Source organism: Diadema setosum, chromosome 9, assembly GCF_964275005.1.
Source record: "Diadema setosum chromosome 9, eeDiaSeto1, whole genome shotgun sequence".
Classification (NCBI taxonomy): domain Eukaryota; kingdom Metazoa; phylum Echinodermata; class Echinoidea; order Diadematoida; family Diadematidae; genus Diadema; species Diadema setosum.
The window spans coordinates 3,647,424-3,670,889 of NC_092693.1; the positions used below are offsets into that span (position 1 = coordinate 3,647,424).

Below are 23,466 nucleotides of genomic sequence, written 5' to 3' on the forward strand. Positions count from 1 at the left end.
ATTGATCCCCCTCTAGTTACTGGCTTGTCATCGGTCAGAGCTTTAAAAAAAATGATAATAATAGTGATAATATCTTCATTTCTCATGTCGTCGACGAAGCTTTTATTAAAAAAATAAGTGAATAAAGTTTTCTTTCTATGTTGCAAAGCTACCATACAATGTAGGTTCGTCTGACAGAATTTTGTTCCGCTAGCAATAGCGACCATCTGCTAAAACAAGTGAAAAATTGACTCCTACGTTCAATTCTGCGCATTTGCAAGCAAGCGCCAAATTTGAGAGCAGCGCAGCTCGATTTTGTCAAGCTGGACGTAGAACTCGTTGGAGTAGATTCAGCGATGACCTGTGATAATGAATAATGCAGACCGAAAAGAGCTAAAACGTAAGTGCTCAAAAGTCGTATAATTTCATGTTCTGCCTCCGGGATATGATTATTTTCGACTACAAGAATAGTGCTTGCGTAACATTGCCTATACTGTTCGTCGCGATAGACAAGATTAGTCCCGTACCTGTATAAACGTGTAGGTTTGATAAGTGAAATACCTGCCGTGGCCCATGTAAACACTGCATGGCAGCTGCACTGCACTGGCACTGATTGCATGCTGCATCTAGAGATCTAGTGTAAGTAGCAGTTTTGCTAAGTGACCGCTACACTGTAGTGGACTGTATACTACACTCAATTTGGTATAATCCTAGAAAGTGTGTATACAACTACATATCAATGAGTGTTTACATGGTGTGTCATGTACGACTGTTAATAATACGCATGGCAGAGTTTCGTGTAATTTTAATTAGATTTAAAAGGGCCTGTTTCCTAACGTTTCTATAGGTTCTACTTCTAGTCTATAGAAACTCAATATTATAACCCTGGCCCGGCACGCTCCTTATAACACGTGACGTATACACAGTAACGTTAGAACGCTTCGCATTTAGCGTTCGGGCTGGTTGCACTAACCCAGTTTAGGCCTATGGCTACTCAATCATCAGCCGGTTGTAGTTGAGCCCGAGCACTTAATGCATTTATTAAGGTAATGAATGATTTTTTATGCTAATTTACTTTTTAATCCATGTATTTCTACATCTACTTCTACGAAGATACTCAGCAGGATCCATATGTCAGGATGTAGGCCGTCTACATATCTCAAGACTAGAGATAGAGCAAAACCCCCAATTTTCGGCCAGCCTCCAAAATCCGGACACTTATCACTTATTACAAGTCAGCAAATTCTACTATCACAACACACGCATTATATAGATGATGACTGGCTGGCTTATCGCGGGGGAGGGAACATACCGAATGTTCCACCCGAAGGGTTTGAAATGCTATTGAGGGAGGTTATAAGTCCCGAGACAAAGTCGAGGGACTTATAGCCTCCCGAAATAGCATTTCAAACCCTGAGGGTGGAACGTTTGGTACATGTTCCCGACAACAAAAATTGGAGGTTTTTACTCTAGACCCTATATTTCTAGACCGGTTCTAAAAATCAAACAAAGGAAAAACCAGAAAGCTTATTTTTAATCAGTCACATAAATTTGAACCAAATCGGTTAAATCAGGAAGCATTTGACTTTGACTTTCATGTCGTCACTCAAAACAGTTTTAGTCATTAATAGTAATACAAATGTAGGCAATCATGCACTTTATGGCCCTATATTATTGTTACACTTGTACCTCATTCCCTATATGCCAAGGTGATATCCTACAAAATCGTGCACCGATAATATAGGGCCGTAAAATGCAGGATTGCCCAGATGTACACTGTAGAAATCTAGCACTCGAAGAGTGAGTCATTTTGAGCAATGACATGAAACTGATGGGAGTCGACATCAATATCAATGCTTCCCTAAAACCAGTGTGCTTCAAATTTACATGAGTGATTGGAAATATGTTATTAGTATTCTGTGTGATATTTGTGCCATTTGGTGAAAATCTGGAATTCAAGATAGTGACAATGTATGTTAAACAAATAAAAAAGTACATACACGTAAGCACCAGGTCTCTCTTTTTTTCCCTTTTTTTTTTTTTGGAAGACTCCCTCCAAAGTATTAATTGAGATTATGAGTGATTCAATCTCCTATACCGATTTGCAAAATACCATACATCATATTCTACAAAATGAACACATTTCTCTGTCATGCATCTGGCAACAATGAGTTATTGACTTTTGTATGGTGCCTAGTGTCGTTTGTAAAAGTGCAGAGCCACTACACCGTACAGTTTTACTAATGGGATCAAACCTGCTCCTTGTGATGTCCTGTGCTACAGAGTTGGAAAGATGCAAGGCCAAGGCTCAGTCAAGTGGCAAGCTGAAGGAAGAGGCAGAATACTGTAATCTCATAGGAGAACTTCTGGCAAGATGTGGTATGTATATCATTATTTACATATATCCCAAACAGAATGTAGAGTTCAGAGGCAATGGCTTAGGCTACATCACTTACATGCAATTGCACCTTATATTATTAATATTCTCATTATTATTAATATTATTATCATTATTATTATCATTATTATTATTATTATTATTATTATCATCATTATTATTGTTATTATTATTATTATTATTATTATTATTATTATTATTATTATCATTATTATTATTATTATTATTATTATTATCATTATTATTATCATTATTATTATTATTATTATTATTATCATTGTCATTATTGTTATTATTATCATTATTATTATTATTATTATTATTATTATTATTATTATTATTATTAGATCGATATTATTGATAATAATCATTTATTCATGTTCATTACTCCATTAACATAGAATGCAATGCCTGTAACAGTACTGCAGAAGAGATAGAGTTGTCAGATAGTATTCTGCATACTTTATGTGCTTATGAGAGCCATATACACGTATATTAGTTCTATGCAATTTTATAGATACTTCTATTGTTAACAAAGTACTGTAAAAGTGGAAAATTTTCGCACTGCTAGTTTTCTGTGCCTGGCTGGGTAAAATGAATTTCACATGATGTTCTTAATTCGATGGAATCAAGATGTTCATTAGTGGAACATATGATGTGCAAAAAATATTGTCTTTTTGTTTTTGCACTGGTTTCTGGGTAAGTGAAATGGCAGAAATTTTCTACACCGCAAAAATTTCCACTTTTGCAGTGTAGTGATCTGCAGGATTTGTCATAAGGATGGTTATCTTAAAAAAAACCAACAACGACGGTAACAAGAAATCCACCCCCACATACTGGCCGTATTCTGCAGCATGTGCGCATGAGGTGAATTTATGATGAGGCCCATATAAATGTATATTAGTTAAATGTAATTTTTGTTGACACTATTGTTAACAAAGTACAGTGAACTACAAGATTTGTCTAAAGGATGGATACCTTGGAAGAACCAGTAACTAGAAATCCACCCCACATAATGGCATTTTCCCTCATGTGCCTGACTTTTGTCAGGTACAGAGAGCAAGTCAGGTTATTCTGGGCATCTTGGACTACTATTTCTATTTTGTGTTATGTCTTTGTTACAATGGAAAAAAATGTGTCAACTATTTTTGAAGGGGAGTATCAAGATGCGATAAAAGAGCACCGCCAAGAGTTGCAACTGTCGGAGTCCCTTAACGATGTCATTGGCTCTGCCGTGGCCAACCGTAAGATTGGCGACTGCTACAATGAGTTGGGCGAATACAGCAGAGCGCTCCGTCACCAGCGCAAGCATCTTAGCTTGGCTGAATCCGTTGACAACCACCTGGAACAGCAGAGGGCACTGGCAACCATTGGGAGAACCTACCTCTGTTGGGCAGACAATCCGGAGACCAATGCAGGGGAGAAGATTGACTCCTTGCAGAAGGCTCAGGAAGCCTTTCTAAGGTATGAGAGCGCCTGTTTCATGGTCAGAAATCTGTCTGTGCAGATGGTAGTAGTCAGCTTTTATGTTAAAGGGATGGTACAGTATTGGTGGAGATGAGAATTGGACTTTTAACTTTTTGAGAGATATCAAGAAAACACTTAGGAAATAGTACAGAGCATACCATTTTAAGAGGAATTCAAAGTTTATTTGATGAAAATCGAGTTTGGAATGACTGAAACATCCAAAAACAAAGTAAAACAAAGCAATCGTGATAAAGTGTGGGTCCCGCACTTATTAGAATCGCTCTGTTTTGGATATCTCAGCAATTTCAAAACCAATTTTCATTAAATAAATGTTGAATTCCTCATGGAATTACATGCTCTTTCATATTTCATGGGAGGCTTCCCTTTATCTCACCAAAAAATTTTAGAAACCTGAAATTAGGTCTCAACCAAAACTATACGCTCCCTTCAAGTAACGTTCAAGTGTGCAGAAAACTCTGAACTAGATGTGCTGTATATTTGTAGTGACTCCTGAGAATGCTGTTTTTGTAGGAAAGTTGTTGCAAGTTCCCCTGTGAAGTTTCATAGTTAATAGTTTGGTGCACAAATTGGTAGCATTGTGATTCAGACTGCATGCCTTTGTCCTATTGTGATCTGCACCGGAATATATAGAATATTGACTGAAGTGGTGCATTTGCAGAGATGTACATAAATTTGACAAGAGCATGGAAAGGTCCATGAAGTTAACTTTTTCCCCGCTGTGTGGTGTGCACAGGAGTCTGACGCTGTGTGATGGCACGGAGCTGCGCACCAAGATCTCGGAGAAGGAGCTGATGGTGATGAGGGCAAGACTCCTCCTCAACCTGGGCTTGGTCCATGAGAGCCTAGACAGTAGGAAGAATGCAGCCCACTTCATCCAGAAGGCCATCTTCATTGCAGAGTAAGTTCGGAGTATACTGAGGCCTTTTTTAGCTCAATACACCTTGATGTCAAGCAAGCTGTTGAGGGATGCTAAATTGTGGATGTCTGCACTGAAAGTGAAATGTGAACAGAGGATTAACTCATGAGACCAAGAGATTGTGCAAACTGAAGACTCAGCTTTTATTACTTTAGCAATCACAGGTCAATTATGACCTTTTCAATGAATGTTTCATTACACTACAGTTATACTGGATAATTATGACATGCCTTGATCAGTAAAGGCAAGTCTTTAGTCTGCTTGATTTCATCTGTGTTGCTGCTCTAGAATGGATAATGAAATCCATGAAAGTGCGTGCTTCTGAAACTTTTCAAAGCAGTGGAAGTTTTCCTCATCCCAATGGGGTTATTGGCGTATTCTTGCTTTTCCCCAGTGGTAGAAGTCAGTACTTAGGAATATAATTGTTTAGCAAAATAATACCAAGGGATCAAGATTATGGTTAATTATGTTTTATGAATTTGAGTGCAGAGTATCTTGAAATAATGGTTACTAGCTGCTTGTAGTTATCCCCACTGGTCTCCATGTACATCAATTTGGAGTTCATCTACTCCTGGAATCTGGGATGTGTGATTTCACGACATCACATTAAATGCGCATTTGAAAGAAATTTCTTGCTTGCTTCAAAGCACTGCCATAAATGTCGCAGATGGTCCCTTGTTGCAATGATGTTCTTGCTCTCATACTGGCATGGTCAGTGCACCTTTTCTGACCACACATTCTGTTTCCTTCTGCCAGGAAACACTCACTTTTGGAAGACCTCATCCGATGTCACCTGTCCCTAGGGGATGTGCACAAGAGGGCGGGGTCCCTGTCAAAAGCTGGCCGCTCCATGGAAAGCGCCCTCATGGCTGCGAAGAAACTGAAAAATAAAGAGCAAGAGAGCCAGTGTCTGTGTGCTTCTGCTGACGTGAGTCATGGAGATTCCTTCTCTTACTTAAATACTAGTATATGGTAAAATCATGCACAATGCTTTGCAAGTGTGTTAACACTAGGATAGAGAAGTTTTCATGAGGATTTGTGAGTTGGTGATTAACCCACTGTTCATGCACTTGTCCATAAAAACTTGCTCATTCACTTATTTCTTCACGCCTTGATTTCGGTAATGGTTTGTTTTTCAATTTACCAAACTCACAAATTGCCCAATTACAAAAGCAACAAAACGCTGCTGCACGCATCGTTTCTTTGTCAAGTAAACACAGTCATATCACCCCTATCCTAAAGAGTCTTCATTGGTTGCCTGTACAGGAGCGTATTAGGTTTAAGATACTTCTTCTAGTTTATCATGTTATTGAGGGAACAGCTCCTGTTTATAATGTTTGTCAATACCAACCTACACAAACTCTTCGATCCTCAACTTCTGGTCTCTTACATATACTGTTTTCTAGGAAATCTTGGGGGGGGGGGGAACGAGCTTTCACTCACGCTGGACCAACACTGTGGAATTCACTTCCACGTGAGCTAGAAGACTCAAGCTCCATAAACATCTTTTAGGAGTAATCTAAAATCCTATTTGTTTAGCAGTGTGTTTTGAAGACAGACTTTCATGTCTTCCTTTTCATCTTCTTTTATTATGGTATATGTATTTTCAATCTTTTTGTTTTGATGTAGTGGAGAATGATGCTATAGAAATTGTATGTATGTTTTATTATTATTATTATCATTATTACCTCCACCAAGGGGGGAGGTTATGTTATCATTACCGTTAGTTAGTTCGTTCGTTGTCTGTGTGCAAAATAACTCAAAAAGTAGTGAACGGATTGGGATGAAACTTGCAGGAAAGGTTGAGAATGACACAAGTAACACACGATTAACTTTTGGTAGTGATCTGAGAATTTTTGGGAATTTATGAAGGATTTGTGATATTTTGGCAGGTAGGGTCAATGAACTTGGGAGTTCAGGCTGCGCGTATTTGAGGTTTGCATGCGCGCACTAAAGCGCGTGCTCTAGTTTCTGCTAGGGCGAGGCGCGCTGTGCAGCTGAGGGTTTATGATGTAACAAAGGCTTCTATATTGGGAAATCGAGTGGCTTTCAGCACACAATGCAGTACGTATGGGTGGAAATCACTGATCTCTGTGGAAGAACAAGATCAGTGCGGGTGGAAATGGGCTGCATGCTTGGCGGAGGTCTGTGCTCTCAGAGTGCTTCTCCAGTTTATTATTATTATTGGAAAGCTATGATGTAAGCTAGACAAATCTACTCAAGCGTAACAATACCACATGACAGCTAGAATGATACAATCTGACAAGAATGAGAAAAAGGGGATAGTGAGAACCAAAAAAAAAATTATTGTCAGAAGCAGTAAAAGAGCTGAGTGGTAAGAAATAATGATAAAGTGTAGCTAAATAGAGATATTCTATCATATAGTGGAGTTTTTATTGCAAGAGATTGTCCTAATAACCACTACGAGGAATGACTATGAAAAATCATGTACATTGAGAAACGAAAGAAAGATATAGAAAGGTAATCTTTCTTGCAGAAACTCCAGTTTGGGAAAAATCTTTTCCATTGATCTTCTCTGATGCACAACTCATTTTCTTATGCAGGTGTTTTTCCAGCTTGGTGACTTTTATGCAGCCAAGCGAAGCCTAAGGAAAGCCTACAAGCTTGGATCTCAGAAGGGCAGGGAAAGAGAAACTCTGATACAGTCCCTAAAAACTGGTAATTTACTAAGAGTGCAATGTACCATACTTAAATTGTTTATATCTCAAGTCGTGATGTATTCTGAGAATGTAATGAAATGCTCTGCATATCTTGTAATAAGTGACAGATCTTGAAGGCTAGTCGAATCAAGTGTCTGTCAAAGATGCTCTCTTAGATCATCATATCAGAATTTCTGACCTGGCACATGTCTCTGGATATATGTATCACATACATGTGTGTGTGCTAAACAGAATTGCATCATGTTGTATTTATGTGTTGGAGTTTATGTCTCTAAAAATGCTCACCCTTGGTCATCTATATCTTTCCTTGTCCAAGCCATTCGCTGTGCTGATCTGCAGAGCAGACTTGATGCCCTACCCAAAGAGGATGCTGAATCCCGGTTACCCTTGTACGAGGCTCTAGGGGACCTCTGCTGCAAGGTGGATAGCTACAAGAGAGCCATTGAATATTACACTTTACAGGTAAGGTTTAGTGTGTGTGTTTGTGTCATTTTCTTACCATTTCTGGTGGTGTTTTTTCCACAGGTTCCATACCATACCAATCTTTAGTTTAAGACCAAATATAGTATGTAACCTTGTGGCAAATAAAAAAGACCAACAAAACGTAGTCAGACCATTTTGTTTGTTTTGTTGTTGTTGTTTTTTCGGACAAATGTGGAAAGAAGAGGTTCTCGGCTTTAAAATCATATAGAACTCATTCAAAGTGGCTGTTCCTATCCCATTGAAGTAAAATATAGAAATCTATCCTCTCAGAAAGTTACTGTTGAGGAAAAAAGACATTGAAGTTTTGGGTTTTTTACTTATGTACTTTGACTCACTCAGTATTTCGCACCATGATAGGAAATTAGTCCTTTTCAGTGTCCTAATTGATTCCATGACTATGCCTCTCATTAAATCAAAAACTTAGTAAACTTTTCTTGATATTTGACAACATTTTTGCAGGAAGTATTTGGATCAGCAATGTGTCTATTTCTCATGAAAACTAACATTAGAGGGGTATTCAGACTGTTCTGTATGATACATACTCATTTTTACCTTGTCGGTGTTATGCGTGTGTTAAATTTCCTGCTTCTTCCTCCACAGAACCTGATGACTATGATCTAATTTTCACTCCAGCTTATCTCGTAATTCCCTTTTTCCCCCTCTCCAAAATGTGTGGTGTATTCAATTTTCACCTTATGCAGACAGTATTACAAAAATTCCTTATTTCTTTCGTGGTCTTCTTTCTTTTGGTGCTCTCTAACATCACTTGTGAAATCCTGCCATAGTGACATTTCCATGTTTCTGTCTCTGCTCAGAGCTGTGCTTGATTTCACATTGTACCTCATCATTTTTAACCCTCCAGCTCAAAAGTGCCGAGAAGGTAGGGAAGCCCCCCAAGGTCTTGGCCTCCATCTATGTTTCCCTGGCCACCACCTACTCAGACGACGGCCGCTTCCAGGAGGCGATAGAGATGTACAGACATGAGCTCAGACTGAGAGAAGGAAATCTCAAGGAGGTAGTTACTGGTTCTTTACTATGCTTCTAGCCCAATTGCTTGGTGCCAATTGGGCAAATTACAAACATACATTCACTGAATGACTGATGAACATTATACCAACAGTGTGGTGTGTACACACACACACTGCTGTGTGTTATGAACTGTCAGTTTCATTGTTACTTTGAAAAGTACAAATTAAGCTGTGTGCACACTTGCACTTTTGACGGTGTGTCTGTTCAGTGTTGGTGGCTTCTGTAACCTGTTTATGATGTTGTTAGTTAGCATTTAACAAAAGGTAAAGAATATGATTAATAATCTATCATGGTTATCTGTGTGAAGAAATTTGAGGGTATATCTAAACATTTGGCATATATTATTATGTGTAACCATTTTTTTTTTTTTTTTTGGTTTTTTTTTTTGTGGTCAAAATGTGTATTTTCAATTCTTCCGACTTCCAGCAGAAGCAGACTTCTGGGGGTATTTTATGAAGCATTTTGTCAGATATTTTTCTGACGTATTTGCTCTCTGTCAGCCTATTCATAGCTTATAACAGTTTGTCAAAAAAATGTCTTGACAAAATGCTCCATGAAATGCCCCCCCCCCCCCCCTGGTCATTTGTGTAAAATCAGTATGGAGAGTAATGCTAATGATGTCATGATCACATGACCAAAGTAGCTGTTCTCTCCTTGATGAGATGCAGAGCTAAACTCACTTTCAGCCTTCATTCTTTTACTTTCATCTAGTGGAGGCAGTCTGATGACCATCATGTTCATTGGTCTGGGCTAGTCACAAATCCATGCATGATGTCCAGTTGGTCTTCCTAATGATGTAAATATCATTTTCTCTCTCTTTGCTCCTCATATAGGAGACCAAGACTTGGCTGAACGTAGCAGACATGCAAGAGAAAGCAGGCCAGGAGTTTGAGGTCATCAATGAATCGTATACCAGAGCTCTAGAGTGTGCCAGGAAAGCTCAACACCCAACTCTCCAGGTACTGTATACGCTTTATATTTCGCGGGGGTTTTATTTTCGCGAATTTCGCGAGTCGGGAGCTATTCGTGAAATTAACAACACGCGAAAATATTACCTTCCAAAATGAATCCCTTGCCTTGATGATGCGAACATTTCAGTACTAGTATACCATGTCACGGCTTTCCGAACAGACCATACTGGCTAAGCTTGTTTACGTACATATAGCACGTCCACGTCTACTTACGAATACTGTAGAGAGCCAATCCATTATCGCAAGGGGACCACTCGTCACAAATCTAGCGCGATGGACTTAACCACTTCAAAAATGTTGAATTCTAACTTACTAGTTCGGAGAGTTTGGTAAGTTTTTTTTTTCATGCAGTGTATAACTAGTATCATTCTTATTTGCTAGTAAGTTGAAAATTCACACTTTCTTTGCCACTTCATATTTTCTCTGGTCCCCCAATCGCGAATTTAACCACTCGCGAATATGTGTGACAGCGACAATTCGCAAAAATTTATGTACGCGAAAATTATAGCGTATACACTATATCTTCAAACTTTGTCACATATTCATGTATGAAAACAAACTCAAATGCAAACACAAAGATAAAAAACGGTGAAATGAAACCAACAAAAATACCATCTTTTCACCATTGCTAGCACAAACAAAGAAAAGTAAAGTACAGAAAGCAAAATAGATAAATGTAAAAACTTGTTGTTTTTACCTTTTTTACAACCACTATAAAAACCAAAAGTGCATTATGGCTTATGTTGAAAACGTTGACCTTTCCAGTTCATGCATACTGATATTGTATGGTGGAGATCATTATGTAATTTGTTCACTTTAGCTCTTAAAATAAGAAAAAGAAGTTGTGTATGTACGCATCTGTGGTCAAGATAAGGCTTCAAATTCAAATTGACACTCAATCTCTTGGATATCCTTGTTTGCATAATGTCATAGAGTGAAAAAAAAAAGAATTAAAATAGAGGCTCTGACTGAGGATTTCCACAATCCAAACACAGGTTCTGGCCCTGAGGGATCAACTTCTGTTGATTGAGAAGCACAGCATGGAGCACCTCCTGAGGCCAACCCAGAAGATGCTTAGAAACCTGAGGGAGGAGCACGACATCGCCTCCCACGATGACTTGGAGGTCAGCGACGATGACGTCGATGACGATGATGGTGGCCAGGCGGAGGATTCCGAGCAGCTCCAAAACTCTGAAGACATCATGTTGGATGACTTGTCAGATTCAGGTAAAGAGCACCCTCTGCCTTCCACTTGGCTTCACTGAACCAGAACCAATGACAGGTATTGGGACTATTGCATTAACCTGTTGAAGACAAGTTCGGGAAGACTCAGGCAGGTGTCTGTGGGAAATGCGTGTTATAGCAAAATCAGTCTGTCCTCAACAGGTTAAAAGGTTAAAGGGAAGGTAAACCCAAAGAACAATGTGGATTGAGTGAAAGCAGCAACATTAGTAAAACACATCAGTGAAAGTTTGAGGAAAATCGGACAATCGATGCAAAAGTTATGAATTTTTAAAGTTTTGGTGTTGGAACTGCTGGAGGAGGAGACTACTAGAGGATATGACGTATGAGTGGACAACAATACAAAGAAAATATAAAGGAAATTCAACAAAAATTAACTTTTCTAGAATTATGAAAGAGCAATGGACCAACCGCTTTCAGAAAGCAGGGGGAATAATTGCTACCCTTAACATATGTCAACATCAAGTTGATGGAATTTGTAATTTTCATGAAAAATTGATTTTTGCAGGATTTTCTTTATATTTTCTTGGTATTGTTGTCCTCTCACACGTCATAACCTCTAGTAGTCTCCTCATCCAGCGGTTCCAACATCAAAACTTTAAAAATTCATAACTTTTGCATCGATTGTCCGATTTTCTTCAAACTTTCACTGATGTGTTCTACTAATGTTGCTGCTTTCACTCAATCCACATTGCTCTTGGGGTTTATCTTCCCTTTAAATGTCAAATTGGCAATCTCAGCACATCACTGATCATCACTGACTCCAATTGTGAGTGGGAAATTCCGACACAGGAAAATCTTACAGGTTATCATGAAGGGATTGACATTAAGGAATAGTCCAGGCATTTTTGTTCTTGATGTGGAATTTCTCCAGTTGCTTTTTGTAATTTTATATTTCACATGCAAATATATCATTGTGGATCAAAATTGTTGTGTTCCCTTTAAAATGTGACTTTAAAGCCTGACAGTAAACAAGTATTTCTGTTGAAATGCATTTGCACTTCTGTGAGTGTATTTATTGAGTAGTATTGCCGTACTTTTAAACGCTTTTATGGTTGTGAATTATTGTTCTGTAGATTCAGGTTCAGACGAAGAATATGATCGGCCAACTGCTTCTGAAAGAGTCAGAAGAAACAAGGTATGTTTCAGCATTGAATTCAAAGCCTGTCAATAACTCAAGAGAAATATTGAACAATTTTTGTAATAGGGTTTCGTTAGATATTTAGTTGTTATGTGAGAAAAATTTGCAGAGGCCCACTCTGTCTATCCATTTCCACCATTTTTCCCCTCAAAGAATATTTTGCAAAATTTTATTCTCTTTACTACAGAATGATAGTGCAAAGCAGATATTAGGCACCAAGATGACTTTTATGCCGTAAACTTCCACTTATTTCAATTCATGAAAGAACTGGCTGTGATATGTGTTTGATTTGTTGATAGAATTAAAATGATATTTCAGAAATATATTACTGGTTTACATATTGTGTGTGTGTAGTGCCATAAAGGAAGGTTTTTAGTAGAATTATATGATCTGTTTAGAAAGTGATATATTTGCCATTTTTATCATTTCACATCTTCTTCTTTTTTTTTTTTTTTTGCAGTTTTCAAAGTTGAATGAAAAAGGGGAATCCATGCTCCACAGAGCCTGCATAGCAGGCAATTTGAAGCAAGTGAAAAAGCTGGTTGAACAGGTAAGGATACTGTGCATTCATTCTGCAGTCAACATCCTGTAAGCCATCCATTAGGGGTACACCACAATCAAGATGATATATTTGACTTGTGTTTGTCAGTATCACATGACTGGAATACAAATTTGACACTTTTCTAGAAGTTTTGAAAGTCTAGAAGGCTGAGATTCAGTCAGGCTGAGTCACATGATACTGATCAAGCATGCAGATGTGTTTGACTAAATTCAAACTCATGTAACTGCCCAAAACTGTTACTTAGGGTATGTGAGAAATTCACATTGTGAATTTTATTTTTTCTCCAGCCAAGGAGCATTTCAATTCTGTCATTTTAACCCTTCATCAATATTGATATAGTGTAAATGAAATGATTTTATATTTAACTTTTGTCCAATTTCATTCCTGTGTAATCAAGCTTGAATATAACAACTTTGTGTGAAACATATCTTGTTAGGGGCACCCTCTAAACCCACGAGATTACTGTGGATGGACTCCACTCCATGAAGCCTGCAACTATGGCTACTGTGAGATCGTCGATGTCCTCGTGTCAGTGGGGGCCGACATCAATGACCGGGGTGGGGACAAGTGCGATGGTGTCACGCCTCTCCACGATGCAGTGAATTGTGGGAACTGGGCTGTGGCCAAACTTCTCATCTCAAAGGGAGCATACACCAAGGCCAAAGACAGTCTCGTGAGTTAAAACCTTTCGTTGTTTTCTATTGGCAGGTGGTTTGAGACAGGGAGATATTGGGTTAGGAAGTTTGGTAAGGATGCATTTTGTCGATTCTTGTTTGAATAACTTTGTCTCATCCATGCAATTAAAAAGAGAAACATTTGTCATGTAACCTCAGCAAGTATTTTTGGTTAGTGTGAAGATATCGAGCCAAAGTATCATCAGGTTGGTAAAGTATAAATAATATTCTTTAAAACGAAGTAGGTGTGAAGAATGGAGTCATAATTAGTATCATTTTAAACTGTATTTCTGATTGCTGGTGTGTTCAGGGAAATACCCCCTTGGATGCCCTGAAGACGTGGCTGGACAACTACTCCAATGAGATAGATTCTGACACTCGAGAGGAGTGCTTCGATGTGGCCAGGCTTCTCCGAGAAGATTCACCGGGAGGTGAGTATTCCGTCCCCTTCTTGCCATCCTTGAAATCTCTTTTTTCTCCCTTTTTCTATCGTGTCTCCAGACCTCTTATTTCTTTTTTTTCAATTTCCTTTTTGCATGGTTATACACTGTTTTAGCTTTCTAACTGTAGTCCTGAATTGTTTGGATGGTTTGAAATTGAACTTAGAATAAATCTGTTTTCAATCTCTCATAAATGAACTTGGATTTGATAAGAGTGTTGAATGATAAGGTTGTTGGTATTCTGTTCTTTGATACTGAATCAAAAGGTAGCTTTTAAATTTCAATTCTGTAAACTAGTTTCTCTTGTCTTTTTTGTTTCAGATCTTTCAATGGAGAGGGTCCCCCCGATCAGTTCAGCGAACTCCAGAGCCCTGCTGCTCAACAGTGACTTGTATGACCGAGAGGAGGACTCCAGTCAGGGCTCTCAGATGATCTCACAGAGACCAGCGCCTCAGCAGGAGCAACGGAGCAGCATCTCAGTGAGGACCTATCAAAGGAGAGACAGTGATGCAGGGAGACGGGACAGTGGGAGCAGGAGTAGGATGAGGAAGAGGAGAAGTAGAGATAGCTTGGCGAGAAATGTAGACATTGCCTCCAGGAGGAATGCAGCAATGTCGCTGGGAGACGACAGTGAGGATGACAGCGATGGTGGTAGGAGGGATGCTAGTGATGATGAGATGAGCTGTGTTGGTGATGCAGTGGCAGGTGGTAGGAATGAACGTGTCCAAGATAACAGCGACCCCAGCAGAAGGAGGCAGTCATGGGGGAGAAGACTGTCCAGGGATTCTCTTCCTGAGATTGAAATTGGACAGACCTCCTCAACTGGAAAAGATTCAGTTACAGCCACACAGAATAATCAAATTGTATTAAAGTCACAGGGCAAGTTGGGTAATGCTCCCTCAAAATACACTAACATCAGTGATGATGAGAATGATAATTGTGATGAGGATGTCATCCAAAGTCTGTATCTGAACCAGGAGCATCTCAAAGAGGACGTAGACCAACCAGCCAGTGCTAGGCAGACTTACCGAGATGTCATGCGCAACATCGGGAGTGCCGCCTCTCGGATGTCGCGAGAACCCCCCACAAATTTGCCCTTCACTCAGAAACCACTGTCACCAGCCACCGGTGCACTGATCCCTGAAGAGGAATACACAGGTGGGGATGATTGGCTCATCAATGACCTCGACCCCCAGCCAAGCAAACGACGGAGAATGGACTTTGAGGGCACCTTCCGGAGCATGCCTGGCACGGAACGTTCTCAGCGAAAAGACGAGAAGCCCCACCGAACTCCATCTCAGTTCTCTGGGGAGGTGACTGATACGCAAGTAACTGGCAGTCAGGCTTCCACGCGATCTTCAAACTCCAAGCTGAGCAGGAAATCAAGACCTAGGCAAACCAAACTGACCAACCTTGGGGTGTCAGTCAGACCAACATCGCCTGCAGAAGATATTTTGGCCCTTGATGATGACAGTGTTGACGATGACTGCAGTATAGCAGATTTTGCGACACAACGTAGTGGGAGGGGCATCACACAAGTCAGTCCTACTGATCATCCAGTCAGTGGAGGGCACTCATCCAAACCTCCCATGCCTGGACCATCATCAATGATGAGGGTACAGGTCAAGATCCAGGACAAGCTCTTTCTTGTCCCAGTCAATCTCAGGTAATGCATCCATCCCCCTAATTTTGGTCATGTGATTTTTCAGTGAACTTATTTTCCAGTTGTTTTTCAATCCCATTGACAATATGTTTACAGCTAATGTTAATAGGATTTAAGGATGTTTAGGGTTAAAGCATTTTTATACCTCCGCCAACGAAGTGGCCGGAGGCATTATGTTTTCGAGTCGTCCGTCCGTCCGTACGTCCGTCCCGTTTTGTTTTTGTCGATATCTCAAGAACCGTGAGGTGGTTTTGCATCAAACTTGGTATGAGGGTATATCCTGGGGGGATTATACTTTGTTTTGATTTTAAGGTCATGGGGTCAAAGGTCAAAGGTCACAGGTTATTTTGTGAAAAAAAGGTTGAAATTTCATGTTTTTCTCCATATCTCGCAAATGGTTCAAGGTATCTTCATGGAACTTAGTATATATACGTGTACCGATGGGCAGTGATTATCTAGGGAAGTTGGGGGTCATGGGTCAAAGGTCAGGGGGTCAAAGGTCAAGGTCAACTCCTCAAAATATCACTACTTTCCTTATATTTTTTTTTCTTTTAGAACACAATCTTTTTTTTTGTGAAGGTTTCATTTTTTACAACTTTCATAAATGAGCAGCTCTCGGTATCAAAAATATGTGAAATATTGCTAGCTTTATCAATTTTACAGCCATGCCCTGTTCACATGAATAGGTGTCCTGATAACACACACTGCATCAAGCTAATTTCAGAGTCCAGAGGGTGCTGTCCTAGATGACCTAATGACATATGAGTGGTCACAATGTTTGTGATGTTTGTCAGAGTTCTCAATAATTTCATAGTTTCATCTACATTGTTCAAGTTCTAGTGAACTGAGGGAAGATTCGATGAGAAAATTTGACCAATGTACATTAAATGATACAAATCAAATTACTGTCTTACATATAGTTGATTTACAATGACCTTAGTATACTGATTCCAATAAAGTCTGATGCATGTATATGTGATATGATATGAAGAACAAATGTAAACTGGCATGGCAGTCATGTGATCAAAGCAACTATTCTGCATTCTCTGTTGGCAGTGAATGCTATATGATAAAGCCTCATCTCATGGTGCCGCCAATGTAGGGGAAATTTTGCATAAGGTGTCACATGAATGTTGATTGTCATTGTCATTATTACTTCTATAATTTCATGTACTGTGGATGCATCATTGGACAGAATGTTTTACCCACAATGTCTAAATGCTTGGATATTGAATGTAAAGTCAGGCTACATAACTTGAAGTAAAATATTCATCTCCTAAGCAGGCTACCCTACTGTGATGCACATGATGTGAGAGCAAGATTTTATTGTTTGCTTGAAATAACCAGGGAAAGGCCATCGATGCAGTGGTTGTCAGAGCAGGCAGCGAACCGCTACTACTCGCAGTGTGGGCTGAGACCCAAGCTCTCTCTCTGTACGGCTGAGGGGGCGCTCTTCTCTCCTGACGACTCTGTCGTGGACCTGCTGAACAATAACGAAATGGTAAGAAGAGCACTCCTTAACCATAGAAACTTCATCAAGGCAGGCTTGAGTTGTGCGCGTATTCATAGTGCACATCATGACATGTTTGTCTCTGTGTGTGTAATGTTAATCGTGTCAACATGTTAATCTTGTAAAGATGAAGTTTTGCCAGCCCCAGTAATTGTCTCCCATTTGTTCCGATGCTGTAGGTTATCGGTCGTGTGGATTCATGGGACCTGCCGCCTCTTACTGAACGCTACAGGAAGGCTTGTGAGCGGATGAAGACTGGTGAGTTGCTTGACTCATGTGACATCAGTCTTTAACAATTGGCTCATCAATACCTAAGCTATCCATTACAATTGATTTGATGTCCCATAGAGCTACAGTATTTCATTCATGATTTTGACAGGTTTAGTGTCAATTTTGATTCCAGTAGTACGTGTGTAACACCTTGCCCAGGAAGAGCATCTCCCCAAGTCTGACATACATTATGTGCTTACAGTAGCAAACTAGTGAATCATTTTTAGTTTACTGTGACACTGATGGAGAATGTATGGTAGATGGATTTACAGGAAACATCCTCATTTGTTGTTTTTGCTGAGATACAGAAGAGCACCTAACCGTCCTCTCAAGGCTTCAGGACTGCCAGGGTCATCAGCAGCAGCACCAGGCGACCCTTGACCTTGGCGACCTCAACTTGCGGCCGGTCAGCCTGGGTCCCCTCCTCTCGGCCGTCCAGTGCCAGTACTCTCTCAGACAGCTCCTGCTGGGAAAGAATCGGCTGGACGACTCCCTGGCCCCGCAGCTTGCCTCGGCCCTCCGGACGCTGCCCAGCCTGACCCACCTTGACCTCTCCTCCAACCAGCTGACCTCTGAGGGACTGAGGTCAGTGTCAGACATCCTGGAAGGAACAGATAGGACAGGCAGTGATGATGTAGGGAGTGTGAGGGAGAGACCATTGCAGGTAAGTCTAGTTGCCCATCAGAGAGACAATAACTCTGTTATATCTCATAAGTCTACCAGCTGTCACCTGTAACATTCAATTTGTAGCACAGAACCTACGTAGCACATAGTATGTCTTCATCTCAACAGAATCTAGACTTGTAATATGATGAATGTATATATGCCTTTTCATGATTGTGACCTTGTTATGCAAGAATCTATGAAATGTAGCAAGCTGTTTGTATATACAATGAGTTAAATTCTATTCAGATTTCCTGAAATCTGCCACATCACTAGTGTCATATCTATGTTAGGAATATTAGGAAGAATCAATACATTGACCCACAAAGGTAGTACATCTTCTTCGTTTCCATTAGAGCTTGTGGATTAAGTTCAGTGAACCTGCTGGAATTCTGGAATTACGTCATTTGCAAAGTTAATGATTACAATGTCAGAAAGGTTGCCTAAAAAAGATTATCATGAAGATATGAGCAAACCATTTACTACATACTAGCTCCATTACAGGCAGTGGGTGAGATTTATAGTGCTTTAAAAAAAAAAAAAAACATGAGCTGTGATTGTCATGAAAAATGTGTAAAACAACCACCAAATATCTTGTCATTTCCAGATGCTTGAAGAACTTGACCTGAGCTACAATCACATCACCGATGCGAGTGCCCTCTCACTAGCCATCATTGTGAAACACTGCCCTCTGCTGGCAACGCTGACAATCAGATCATGCTCCCTCACCGCCAAGTTTTTCCAGCTGCACCGGCACAGGCTCGTGGAGGCTTTCCGGGGTAAAGCATTCACCCAAGCACCCCTTTGTGTTGTCCATTTGTCACGGTTTGGTCAGCCACTGTTTTGCATGTTGTGTCACGGAGGTCATATCTGGTCTAAGTCATCTGTGGAATATGTAATATTGGACTGGAAAGGAAATTTGACAATTACTTTAATATTTACAACAGTCGCAAGTTGTATCCCCGGTAGTGTGTATGAGTCAACAGCATGATTTGTTCTCCCTGTTTTTCTACTTTCCCTATAGCTATATTGCATGTGATTGCCACTCTCCATCTTTACTGCAAAGTAATGCTATGCAGCCTGTTGAATATAAATGATAACAACACCTGGTACCACTGTCTGGTAGCTAGCATCCCTCATTACCATTAAACTCAGACAAGCCCTGTCTGGAAGAAAAAAATAATGAAAATGACATGTCTTCACCAACTAAATACTGCCCCTGTTGGTTGATCTGATTAAGCTGTTGTCTAGTCATGGGGGTTGAACAACTTTGCCACATAACCTGTGCAATCTTAATGTGACCCCCCCCCCCCCCCCCCCCAATCATGCAGTGCCATGCAGTGTTCTTATGTACTTATCGTTACCCTCTCTCTAAACAGGAGCAAAGTGCTTGCACACTCTGGCAATCTCTTACAACCGGCTGGGTTCCACCGGTGTGGAGCTGCTCCTTGGCTGCCTGGCAGGGGGCGCCCTGCAGCATCTGGAACTCTGCAATGTCATTCCCTCCCAGGGGGATGGGATCCACCTGGCTAGACACTTAGCTACATTCTTCGCACAGGTATGTGCTTACTCATAGACAAACATGTGACTTGCAGTCAAGTTGTCTTTTTCTCTATGGCTTCGGATCACTTGTATACAGTTTCGCGCAGCAGTGTATGAAGAGTAAACTTTTTTTTTTTTCTGACTAGCAATCATTTATTAATACATGTTACTCTGAAAAATACAATCAAACCTGCCTTGGTAGTCACATGTCTATAGTGGACATCTGATGTATACAGCCACTAAAATTTGCTGGCTGCTACAGACGGGTTTGACTGTATGTATGAGTTATATGTGATCAGCATTATGTTCTGGGTGCTATTGCATTTATCAAAATTACATTTTGTCCTTTCTCCCCTCTCCTACTCTTCCTTGGCAGTGCTATTGCATTTTTAAAAATCTGTTCCCTTTTTCATCTACGCAAACAACCACAGAATATCAACTTGGAGGATTTATGTCTCTCTGGCTGCCATTTATCTGATGTAGATGTGGACTACTTGAAAAGGTATGTTGGTAGACCATATTAATATTATTGTAACTGTACTTCTTCTTTCTTGATAATAATAATAATAATAATAGCAAATTCTTATATAGTGCGTTTCAGACTTGAAAAGAATTTCAATGCGCTTTACAAACAAATTTTACCATAATGCAAAATATAACAACAAGAATTGCAATTTACCAAACACAACATATTACTCTACAATAACTACTTCTTTTACGTACATGAAAGGTCAGAGTTGGCAATACATCTGACACATATAACTACATTGATAAGTTCAAATTCAACAAACATATGCTATTTTATACAGATAGGTTATGAGTTTTTGTTCGAAATTGTCTATTGGTATCTGACTTCTCAGCGGGTCTGGCAGAGAATTCCATTAAAGTAGGTGCGGCAAAAGAAAAAGCCCTCTCCCCATAACCATCAGGAGAAAAAAGAGCAAATGTGATGATAGGAAACTTGATTCTAGTGAGGGCAAGCTTGCACAAAACTGCTTTAGGATAAATGCTGACAAAATCTTGTAGAAGTGATTACAAAATCATGCTGAGCTACACATTTCCTCGTATTCAACTTATTAAGTTGCAAGCTGTTAGGAGTGTACATGGTCTCAGGTATGTTGATAAAACCACACATGGGGCTTAGAACTGAATCAGCAGTGTCTTTCAGTGTCTTTAATTATCTGCCATATCACCAGATTTTGCTTTTCATCAAAATCATTTCCAATCAATTTGATATGCAGTGGACTCCCATTATAACAAAGTCCTCGGGACCGGCAGTTTCTTTCGTTACAGCGAAATTTAGTTATAACCGAACAAATAAACAAAAAAATAAAGACCGAATAATGATGCGGCCTAAGATTTTACTACATTGTAACCGGAATTTTGTAATACCTGTGTTTGTTATAACAGGAGTGCGCTTTATCGATTTCTTTTGCATCTTGTCCCTCGATTGTCAAACAAGTGAGTCAAGAAACATAATAACATACAGCTTTGCTTTGTAAACCCTTACAGACTGCATCCCAGCGGCAGACAATGGCAGTACCTGGACCTCTCAGCTAACCCACGACTGACAGCCAAGGGTATCAAGAACCTACTCCACTCACTCCATGCCCAGGGCATCTCCATATCCAAGCTGGACCTCTCCGCCTGCAGTCTCCATTCTCCAATGGACCCTGCCCTCCTGGAAGCCGTTGCCAAGCACCTGCCAGACCCAGGGGAGGGTGGAGTTAGTCACCAGGGTGGTCAAGTGGAGGAACTGAATGGAGGTGGTGGTGGTGGTGGTGGGAAGGTGGGGAGCGGTCTGGTGGAGCTCAGGATGTGTGGGGCGGGGCTGAACAAAGTGGACAAGGAGTTACTCCTGAATGTGTGGGATGTTGCCCAAGGCGTACATAGCGGACACCACATTGATGCACACAGGTGCATCTTCTTTGTCACCAGATAATAGCAGAAAGGGTGATATGACACACCCACAATGCATACAAGGTGCCTTCACTTACAACAGTAAGTGAGGGGGACCTGTGCATTTATATGCATTTATCATGCAATACTTGCAAATACTGTATATACAATAGATACCTGTCTATCTTTAATGTACTCTGTAGAAAAACTTGTACTTTTAAGTGTGATGTATCTTCATGTATATGCACGAAACAGTCAACTTTGCTTAAAGGGGAGGGCTAGTAACTGATCAGTGGGAGTCAGTTGAAATGCTGGGAGATGATTGTTCCAATCCTTATGGGATTCATTCAAGAGTTCATTGTATATCTATTGTTGTGTGAAAACGATTTGCTTCAGAATGGTCTCATATTCAAGTAATGTGCAGTTTAATGCTTCCAGGTTAGCGTCCCTGGTCAGTGACGGAGCATTAATCTGCACATTACTTGAATATGAGACCGTTCTGAAGCAAATCATTTTCACACAATAGATATACGATGAACTCTTGAATGAATCCCATAAGGATTGGAACAATCATCTCCCAGCATTTCCACTGATTCCCACTGATCAGTTACTAGCCTTCCCCTTTAAGTCGACATCGCCTGAGTCAAATAATCGCCCAAGTCAGAGGTCTTTTCAAGTCCTCTTCTCTTTATATTCTATTCGTTGTAATCCCTCATACATTGAATTTTCTCTCCTTAAGTCGAAACCATTTGTTCAGTCCAAATAGATTCAATTTAGGCAGGGTTGACTGTAGTTTCAGATAAATAATAAATTGACATGGACCATATATATGGTGCATTGTTTCTGCATCTATAGTACATATTGATTCAAATGTGATTTACACAATGATACTGTTGATAATTGTATTCATAGTACGCTATTACAAGTTTATATCAATGCCTTTTGGCCAAAAACTATATTCATGTTATATTGTTATCTCTTTTCCTTCTGAAAATAAAATGAACGCTTTGATATGACTGAGATGATTTATTCTCTTGTAATATTTCCCAGTTACACATTTACCATAGATCTCAGCCAAAGTATATGCAATACTAGTTCAGAACAGGTAATGATAATACATACTTTGTTTGTGTGTTTTTTGCTTTTTTTTAAATTATTATTTACGCACTTTGACAAAAGGGAAAACTAACAGGAATGTGTGGCACATGTAATATCAAAGTTTATGCACAGAAAGTGCGGAACAGTCTATTTGTAGGAATCCCCCCAGTGTATGATACCTTTTAGAAGAATTGCCAAAGGTTTTGATTTGAAGCTTGTATGGAAGCTTAAAAAATGTTTATGATGCATATCAAGTGCCCTTCTGTATATAGTGCTGCAGAATTCCTGTGTATGTTGTACATTGAGCAGTCATTTATATATCATTATTTTTAGAACCGGAAATGTGGAAATATTTGTGGTACATGTACCTTAATTCTTTGCGTATTTCGTGCTACTTTTGGCTAGTGTGAATTCTATAACCTGGGAAATATCTTCACAATTTTCTCTGCACATAATGAACGGGTTGAAGCGTGTGCTTCGTCAGTGGTGCCTCCCTGGTACATGTGTGTGTGTGTGTGTGTGTGTGTGTGCATGCAGCATAGTACAGTCCATTACCATCATAACAAAATCCTTGGGACCAGCAGTTTTCTTTCGTTATATTGAAATTTTGTCGTAACCAAACAGTATAGTGTATAAAGATAATTATATAGATGATAATTTTCAGACCTGAATTTTTATTTCATTGTAGCAAGAGTTTCATTCAATCGTGTGCATTATATAAATCATTGGGACTGCACTGTATTAGTTGAATTCATTTGATGCATGTGTGTATGCAATAATTTCTGTGCAGGCCATACATTCAAGTGTATAGGACAAA

At 39.8% G+C, this 23,466-nt stretch overlaps 1 protein-coding gene across 1 annotated transcript; it reads left to right on the forward strand.

Annotated features, from left to right (window-relative positions):
- Positions 1–259: 259 nt before the first annotated feature.
- LOC140232754 (tonsoku-like protein) lies at positions 260–21,851 on the forward strand. The gene is made up of 22 exons (XM_072312868.1): positions 260–379; positions 2,263–2,358; positions 3,532–3,841; positions 4,599–4,763; positions 5,538–5,709; positions 7,346–7,460; positions 7,779–7,924; positions 8,808–8,960; positions 9,808–9,933; positions 10,941–11,172; positions 12,264–12,325; positions 12,789–12,878; positions 13,327–13,563; positions 13,875–13,995; positions 14,326–15,670; positions 17,015–17,168; positions 17,357–17,435; positions 17,756–18,111; positions 18,718–18,889; positions 19,490–19,668; positions 20,084–20,154; positions 21,165–21,851. Exons 1-22 carry the CDS (start codon positions 349–351, stop codon positions 21,592–21,594), a joined length of 4,842 nt encoding a protein of 1,613 aa, XP_072168969.1. The 5' UTR covers positions 260–348; the 3' UTR covers positions 21,595–21,851.
- Positions 21,852–23,466: the final 1,615 nt, after the last annotated feature.

Coding starts and splice junctions, on each gene's coding strand:
- LOC140232754 (XM_072312868.1), top strand. CDS start 349: ATGAATAATGCAGACCGAAAAGAGCTAAAAC. Junction 18,112..18,717: donor TGAGGGAGAGACCATTGCAG/GTAAGTCTAGTT, acceptor TGTCATTTCCAG/ATGCTTGAAGAACTTGACCT. Junction 18,890..19,489: donor GCTCGTGGAGGCTTTCCGGG/GTAAAGCATTCA, acceptor CTCTCTAAACAG/GAGCAAAGTGCTTGCACACT.